Source organism: Telmatherina bonti, assembly GCF_933228915.1.
Source record: "Telmatherina bonti genome assembly, chromosome: 2".
Classification (NCBI taxonomy): domain Eukaryota; kingdom Metazoa; phylum Chordata; class Actinopteri; order Atheriniformes; family Telmatherinidae; genus Telmatherina; species Telmatherina bonti.
The window spans coordinates 3564730-3574320 of record NC_136620.1 but is presented as its reverse complement, the minus strand read 5'-3'; the positions used below and the strand labels follow the sequence as shown (position 1 = coordinate 3574320).

The 9591-nt window shown below is 45.1% G+C and overlaps 1 protein-coding gene across 1 annotated transcript in view; it reads left to right on the top strand.

The window, feature by feature from the left end:
- The window catches only part of b3gnt9 (UDP-GlcNAc:betaGal beta-1,3-N-acetylglucosaminyltransferase 9), a gene marked incomplete at both ends in the record, with an annotated part of 598026 nt that extends 597118 nt beyond the window's left edge, over positions 1 to 908 (top strand). Inside the window, one exon of the mRNA XM_079251730.1 lies at positions 573 to 908. Coding sequence (XP_079107856.1) covers positions 573 to 908 — 336 coding nt within the window. The remainder of the gene's footprint in view (positions 1 to 572) is intronic.
- Between the last annotated feature and the right edge of the window lie 8683 nt (positions 909 to 9591).

The window sequence follows — 9591 nt, the reverse complement described above, 5'->3', positions numbered from 1 at the left end:
AATTCACCAGTTAGATTGCATTTGAATCTTTTTTCTATTTCATATCTTTAGATTCTCACATTCAAGAAATAAATCGCAACAAAGCATTAAAGCTGGAGGATTTTAGTAGAAAGACTGAATTCATGACTTACTTCAACTGATATCAACCTTTTAGAAAAATTAAATAAATAGGAGCATTCAACAACATTCTGCTCTATGTCAAGCAGCTCCGTTCCTCTTTGGTTCACACTCAATAAAATGTCCATCTGAAAATCCCCCCTGCTGAGTTATGTCCTCATGTCTAACAGGTAACCGAGCCATTACAGATAACCTACTTGTTAAAGCTAACCTACCCATTACATGTATCTTACCCATAACAGGTAACCTACCTGTTACAGATTACCTAGCCGTTAGAGGTAACCTAGCTGTTACAGGTAACCTACTTGGTAAAGCTAATCTACCCATCACAGTAGAACTGTAGGATGTAAAACAGACAAAACAACCTTATCATCATGTGACAGCTACATTGTTTCAGCCAATCAGAAAGTCTCTCTCTCTTTCTCTCTTTCTCTGATACCGACGACTTTCTCCAGGTAGAGCTGTTTCCGATTGATGACGTCTTCTTAGGAATGTGTCTCCGGCTGATCGGAGTCAAACCGTCCCGCCACCAGGGCTTCCGGACCTTTGGGATTCCCCGACCCTCTGCAGCGCCCCACCTCCAGACCTTTGACCCTTGTTTTTACCGGGAGCTCATGGTGGTCCACAGCCTTAGCGTCCCTCAGATCTGGCTCATGTGGAACCTCCTGCATGACCAAAATCTGAGCTGCCACAACAGGACAGGCCTGACGCCCCGACCCTTTAAATGGAGAGACATGATGGAGGACAAGGAGGAGGATTACAAAGAGAAACAGGCGTTTTTAACACATTAAAGACCAGTTTAACAGGCTTACGGCCATAATGTGAGACTTGATCTGGACTGGGAGGAAAAGGAGGGCTTGGAGGACAGGAGAGACACAGAGGACAGGAAGGACTGGAGGTGATTAGGAGGTCTGGGAGTACAGGTATGACGAGGATAACTGGGAGACGAGAGAGGACTGGATAGACTTGAAGGACAGGGAGGAATTAGTTGAATGTTCTGCAGAAGAAGTCCAGACAGGCCGTCACATATGCTCACATCCACCCAGTGGACCGGTTTGGACTTGAACATGATGTCATCGTGTGTGTTGGTCAGATGGTTTCCAGCTGCTGGTCAGCTGGTCCAACCAACATGTTGGACACCTTTCTTCTCTGCAGCTTCATTTCTTTGTTCATTCATTCATTCATTTTCTAAACCGCTTAATCCAATTCAGGGTCGCGGGGAAGCTGGAGCCTATCCCAGCCGGCTTTGGGCGACAGGCAGGGTACACCCTGGACAGCTCACCAGTCCATCACAGGGCCACACAGAGACAACCATTCCTAGGGGCAATTTAGAGTGACCAATTAACCTAACATGCATGTCTTTGGATGGTGGGAGGAAGCCGGAGTACCCGGAGAGAACCCATGCAGACATGGGGAGAACATGCAAACTCCACACAGAAAGGCCACTGACCAAACCCCTCCCCAGCCAAGCATCAAACCAGTGACCTTCTCGCTGTGAGGCCACAGTGCTAACCACCACCGTGTGCCACCGTGCAGCCCATAATTTCTTTGTTGTTTGGTGAAAATTAAACATGAAACGATGCTTTTACGTCTGCTGTGGAGGAAATCTTCATCTCATCATGGTTGGAAAAGAAAACTAATCTCATCTTCTTCTCTAAAGATTCTTCATCAGAACCTGATGAAGCAGTTCTTCATCAGGTCCCCCTTTTCTTTCTCTACCTGTCCTGTCCAGCATCACAGCATACCGTAGTCATTTGTATGCCATATTTTTGCCAGACAGACTTGCTCTGAGACATGTCATGTATGTGGCTGTTCTTGATATTCTGAATATTTTATTATAATTTATATTGAAATCATCATCAGCCTTGATATGGCAGCGCTGGACCTGGCAGGGGACAAGAAACAGGGAGAAAAGAAAAGTGTGTCCAAGCTGCTAAAAACACTATTTGCAAAAAGCAATAAAAACTACAACAGTATTACAGTACAAGATATATAAAGTAAAGTAATAAGGAGCAAAACACACAATGGTTACCGGACATACCTGCAGAGAGACCTGACAGGTCTGCAGCGTTTAGCAGGAAACATGAACACTTCTGTAGGCGTGCACGTGTGCATGTGCAACTTGTGGTCACGCCATCAGGGATCACCTGAGTGCTGCTTAAAGGAGCGCGACCACGACCCGAAGTGTCAGGGAGGGACCCGAGGCCCCCAGGGCCCAGCAGGACCACCGGGCACAGGGCCCAGGCCCCTGGGCCTCACACAGAGCCACACACTGTCAACCCTGTTACCTTGTCTTTCATGTTCAGCAGGACAGTCCAGGGACATGTGTGACGTATGAACTTCCTGCCAGGTCTGCTGTGGTGGCGTACAAGGTCCTTCATCCACTCATCTTAAACGGGTTCAAATGTCCAACTTTAAATAAAGTCAGATGTCTCCACACAATCATTTGACTCTACGTCATGTAATGATGACTGTAGATATTCACACATCATACAACCACTAAACACAAAATGATCAAATCAATCAAAGATACTTTATTCATCCCCGAGGGGAAATTCAGAGTTCAAGCCAGCTCGTCCAAGGTCAGACATACAGACATGTAACATTCATGACAAAAGAGCAAGTACAGAACGGAGCTTAAGCTCAGGCCATGCAGCTATTATACCAGCGCTGCCTTACAATAGATAAGAACAGAGATACATTAGGATCATACGGGGTCGAGGGCAAAATAGGGCATGTAACTCCGGGCCGCGCCAGAAAGACGAGGTTTGAAAATACAGAGAAAAAAAACCTCATACATTGAAGCACACACACTAAACAAGACACAAAGTCCAGGTAGGTGGTGAGTCATGTGAGAAGGGACTGGGGGTGGTTGAGGAGGGGGGACAGAGCATCTGTGAACATGTCTTCTTCCGTTCTCAGGGGGGGTAGCACCGGCCCAAGGCCGCTGGGAAGCCGAATCCAGATATGATTGTTGTTTGGGTTCCAGGTGAGGAAAACAATTTGCCCTCGGCCTTCAGTCCATAGCTGATCTCAGGCAGGCAGCTCCAGACAGCCGAATGGGGGGGTCAATTTCCACCAATTCTAGCAGACATCTTCTCCGTCTTGCTATTGATTGCAGCTCTGGGACCAGCGCAAGATGACCAGCATCCTGCTTACAGTCGAGTCCGGTCAACGCAAGAGTCTGTGCACTGCTAGCCCGGCCCATACCGTTGCAGAATTCAGGCAGCCTGCCAGTTGTTGCCAGACTCTCACGGGTCTTGAGGTAGATCAGGACTCCACCAGCACCAATCAGCAGAATCCCGATCACCAATAATCCAAAGATGTAAACATCCTCCACGTCCTCACAGAACCGCCAGACACAGCGGTCTCCATCTGGCCCATGAGTCCTGAACGTATCCAGCCGGAAGCGTCCCCTCAGGACATGCGGGCTCCCCTCTGCCCGATCTTCGGGTTGAGAAAATTTGATCAATTGCGTTAATAGACCAGCCGATCAGATCCATGATGTAGTTTGAGTGGCAGTAAAGAGATGTAAAAAGAGGCTCAGAGTCAGACAGGACAAGTCGCCGGGCAGAGTGGGAGGAGAGGGAGGAAACAGGAACGCAGATAGAAGCGTCCGCATTCGCTGAGACCAGGAGTGGAATGCATGTAGAAAAAAAGGATCATGTAGAGAAATAAAACTGGAGTTTATTACAGGACACAACAGCGTCCCACTGAGGAGGTCCAGCTGTTGGACACAGACCTGATGCTAGCGTACTGCCTTTACGGCGTTTGAGTGAAACCCACATGCATAGAAGGCATAGACACGTGTGTTGAAGGTGTGTTCCAGCCAGTGGCACTGACCTCTCACATCACGAAGGTCATGGAGAAACTGGTCCTGGCACACCTCAGACCACCACAGGACCCCTGCAGTTGGCATATCAGCCTCATGTTGGGGTTGATGATGCAACCTGCAGCACCGGCTGCTCCCTGGACACCCGTTACACCTGGGTGTTCGACTGCTGGACGCCGAACTGGACGACATGGAGCCGCTCCTCCTCTCTGCTTGTGTCCATGACCATCTGAAGGTCTGCTTCTGGTGTCTGACCAGTTCCCAGTTCCCCAGACTGCAGGTGTGGTGATTTCAGGGGAAGTGTGTGCGTTAAGTTTGACAACGCCACTCTGGGACTTTCACCCAGAGATTAATGTAAGCTACCCCGACCTCAAGGCCTTCAGGTTCGTTATACTAAAAGAAGCTTGAGACAAGTGTCCAATTACAGAAGAAATAATTTTATTTAAACAAACAATTACCTAAAAAGAGTCTGCATTGAGCTTACCGGGGGGATGAGTGGGCTAAGCCAAGGTGGAGGAATCCGACAGAAAGTAAGGGCCACCCCAGGCGCACATGAATGACTTTCTCCCTTCTCCCAAGACACACAACACAGACACACGTGATGAACATGCACAACAGGGAGTGGGTAATCACACCAAAATGAGATCCGATACCAAGGCAGCACCACTGCCACCACAAGCTCTCAGACCACTAGAAATAAAAGAACAAAAATGTTAAAACACACAATGAAAAAAGAACAGCTGCAGGGCAACAAGTAGTGACATATCTCCTCTAATACACAATCTTTGTAGACCCAAACGCAGCGCTGCAGCTGGTGAAGGCGAAGCAGCGCAAACTCCAGCTTGGTGGGGCAGGTAGTCTCTCCGCCACGTCAGCACCGGCGAATTTCATAAAAAAGTAAGCAAAGCAGCCGCAATGTTAGGAAGATCAGCAGAGCAGTAGTCAACCAAGGCACATCCAGTGCGTTACAGCAATCAGCTGACTGCAGAACCGCTGTGCTTTACAGCTCTCCGATTTTCCCCTAGAATAAAAAGAGTAAAGTAAGTGTCCCATGCAAGTAGAAAATCAGCCCTCTGTATCAGATTTACATACCAGGATGCAGTGTTAGTCTCGCAGAGGAGTCGCGAGCAGGAGAAGACGCAGCGTGGCGCGCTACCTATGGAAACAGCCACTTAAACACTCGTACGATTTAGAATATAAGAAGAAGCCTAACTAGGAGACCTACCACAGTGGTGCAAATATACGGCCAACTCCGCTTTGAAGCAGCGAGGGACCTCAGTGGTGGCCGGAAGTTGCGCAATCAGTCAGTCATACAGGTGGGCGCTTGCTGTCAGGAGCTGGCTCACCTGTTTATATATATCAACCTCATCAGCTGATTGGCTAGCAACGCAACCACCCATCTAATACTGCCACACAGGGAACACACACACACACACACACACACACACACGCATGCCCAGTGTAGGATTTGCAGCGATATTACAGTTAAACCAGTCAGACAGATCTTGACATACCTGCAGCCAGAATCTCTGGACAGGTGGGCGAGACCATAAAGGATGATCGTAGCTGTCAATCACGTTGTCAGTGCAGTGTGAATAGATATGTGGTTGTGACAGACCCATCTTGAACATCCTGTGTCCTGTATAATGAGTTCTATGCAGAATTTGGAATTATATTAATTGCATGTTTGAAATCTTTGTCATTTTGAATGTGTTTGAACAGATTTGTGACCATTCATTTTGATTGAAGTTACAGGATAAGTCTGCTTCCCATTTAGAAGTTGGGAGACATATGGAATTTTCTAGCTTCAATAGTAATCTGTATATTCTGGGTAGTAGCTTTGGGGCAATGAGATTTTAAGGAGTCATCACCCAGAAATTGCACTTTTTCGAGTTAAAACGTGCGTATTAGTGTTGGGCGGAGGTGCTAACATCCCCAGAAGCCTTTCTGTTGAAGACGGCCGGGTTTATACGTCTGGACACTTTGTTCGCAGCAAAACTGGCCGCAACACTGAAGTCTCGCAAACGCATTTTTTTTTTTTTTTCTCCCCAGGATGTCGACATCCCGGGGAGCTATTTGCATTAACCTGCCCCTTTTCCATCCTAAATACACCTGCTGGACCTGCCTCAGTTGCCATTAGCAACAAGCTGTGTGAAGACATGCGAGCAGCGATCATGTCCACTGCTCGGTTGTCTGTTAGCAAAACCAACATCGGAAGGTTTTTTCTCTCCCTTCATCAGCAGACCAAACTGCCAGGGACAGATGGATTACATAAATTTTTGCTGAAAATGCATCTGCATCTCTGCCGGCTGCGGCCTCTGTTTGTATCAAACATTTAGCTAACATTTGGGAAAATACCAAGGGAAGATGGCATCAACCCGGTTGGAAAGAGGGGGAATTGCAACTTTAAGAGGCTCAGCATCAATGCAGTTGGTAAGTGTCACTACTGCTGTAAAGTTCTGCTTTGTCATGATAATGCTAACGGCTATGCTAACGGGACGAGCCGGAAGGTTTAACGTCCTGCGGCGTATAAATGAGCCCCAGGTTTTATTTTCTTATATCTATCCTATGCTCTGCCACGTAAATGCTTGTAAATTACTTCTCTATTTATTATTTTTCACGCCTTCTATCACACAGTAAGTACTCATGATGGATGTAGCTTTGCTCTCCCCACCATGACATGCAGTTGTAATAATCATGATGATCATTTAACAAGGTGACCATCATGTAGTCTGATATTGCCACCTGTTGGATATCGGCAAGGAGGATATTTTATTTCCATCGTATTTATTCACCGAATCAGAATGCAAACTTTTTATTTCTGACATCTTCACGTCATGTTTGTAAAACGGGAGCTGTGCAGGATTATCTGCAGCTGCAGCCTCTGTGGATGTGGAGGTCTGACTCCTGGTATGATGGATCTGAAAGATATGTTTTATTTTATCTACATGCAGTGAAGACACAGAGGTTAGGGAAAATTGTCTGTGTATAACTGTGTGAAATAAAATAAGTTTGTTTTTAAAATTCTATGTTAATATTTCAGTGTATGAAAACCTGTTTTATTTAATAAGCTTTTAAAAAAAAAAAAAAAGTATGCAAAGCACTTTGTGTTGCCTTTGGCATGAAAGTGCTTTATAAAGTTTGATTTGATCTATTTGTATTACAATATTTGATTACTCTTAAACTGCAGCTATTTACACCTACATACTATTTATGTGATGATCTGATGTTTTTATAACTTGTATTTGCAGATTTTAGTCCAGCACATCTCACGGCATGCGCAGCACCAGCGGTCTACTGATGTCTAAAAGTTGATGTTGGAGCAGACTGACCCTACAATGCAGGCAACAACTGGAACACAGCTGTCATCAAGGACTTTCCACCCTCTCTTCAGAAATACAGGTTTGTCGTTTGTTTAATTAATTTTACATACAGAAAATGATAATAAATCAAACACATATACATTCTTAATGGAAGCTAAGAGGCACTTTTATTGCTTGTTCTGAAGTCAGTATCTGGTTCTGTGCAGAAAAGGAACCCAGACGACAGCAGTGAAGATGAGATCTCAGCTCAGTCTGGAGGAAGATGATGATGAAGAGTGCTGTGGAGGCTTGGTCAATCGGCTCCAGAACAACGAGAGTCCACATAAAACCCAGAAAACTAAGCTACTGTGTTAATAGAATCAATAACTAAGAGTGAAAATGATCATTTTTATTTTATTACATTGAAAATGAGCATTGATTTTATTTCTCTACACTAATAAAGATATTGTGTTTTAAAGAGCTGTATTTTTTTTTACTTCAGCTTTACATTTTACGTTCAGAAGTCAGATGCATAAATGTGTATATGGTAAAGTTTTGTATTTACTTTAAGTCTATTGCTATTGTCCTAAGTGACTGCAGCAAATTTACTATTTGTTATATGTAATATGAAATGGCAAGAACATATATAATCACCTTTTACAGTTATTTGCCATTTGATTAGCTTTATTTCTGGATTTTTGGGAATTGAAGAGAAACTTGCCTCTAATTCCCTCCAACAGGTAAATGTATGCAATCCTGCTTATAAATATTTCCTGCATTTTGTAATAAAAAAGCATTGAAGCAGACTGGTTCCACGCCAGGATGTTGGGTCAGACACGGAGGAGTTTGGACCTACATAGACTACCAGGTGTTCGACAGACTACATAGACTACCGGGTCTACAGACTACATAGACTACCAGGTGTTCTACAGACTACATAGACTACCAGGTGTTCTACAGACTACATAGACTACCAGGTGTTCTACAGACTACATAGACTACCAGGTGTTCTACAGACTACATAGACTACCAGGTGTTCTACAGACTACATAGACTACCGGCTCTACAGACTACATAGACTACCGGGTCTACAGACTACATAGACTACCGGGTCTACAGACTACATAGACTACCAGGTGTTCTACAGACTACATAGACTACCAGGTGTTCTACAGACTACATAGACTACCAGGTGTTCTACAGACTACATAGACTACCGGGTCTACAGACTACATAGACTACCAGGTGGTCTACAGACTACATGGACTACCAGGTGGTCTACAGACTACATGGACTACCAGGTCTACAGACTACATAGACTACCAGGTCTACAGACTACATAGACTACCAGGTCTACAGACTACATAGACTACCAGGTGGTCTACAGACTACATAGACTACCAGGTCTACAGACTACATGGACTACCAGGTCTACAGACTACATAGACTACCAGGTGTTCTACAGACTACATGGACTACCAGGTCTACAGACTGCATAGACTACCAGGTCTACAGACTACATAGACTACCAGGTCTACAGACTACATAGACTACCAGGTGTTTTACAGACTACATAGACTACCAGGTCTACAGACTCTACAGACTACATAGACGACCGGGTCTACAGACTACATAGACTACCAGGTGTTTTACAGACTACATAGACTACCAGGTCTACAGACTCTACAGACTACATAGATGACCAGGTCTACAGACTACATAGACTACCAGGTCTACAGACTACATAGACTACCAGTTGGTCTACAGACTACATAGACTACCAGGTGTTCTACAGACTACATAGACTACCGGCTCTACAGACTACATAGACTACCGGGTCTACAGACTACATAGACTACCAGGTGTTCTACAGACTACATAGACTACCAGGTGTTCTACAGACTACATAGACTACCGGGTCTACAGACTACATAGACTACCAGGTCTACAGACTACATAGACTACCAGGTGGTCTACAGACTACATAGACTACCAGGTCTACAGACTACATGGACTACCAGGTCTACAGACTACATAGACTACCAGGTGGTCTACAGACTACATAGACTACCAGGTCTACAGACTACATGGACTACCAGGTCTACAGACTACATAGACTACCAGGTCTACAGACTACATAGACTACCAGGTGTTCTACAGACTACATGGACTACCAGGTCTACAGACTGCATAGACTACCAGGTCTACAGACTACATAGACTACCAGGTCTACAGACTACATAGACTACCAGGTGTTTTACAGACTACATAGACTACCAGGTCTACAGACTCTACAGACTACATAGACGACCGGGTCTACAGACTACATAGACTACCAGG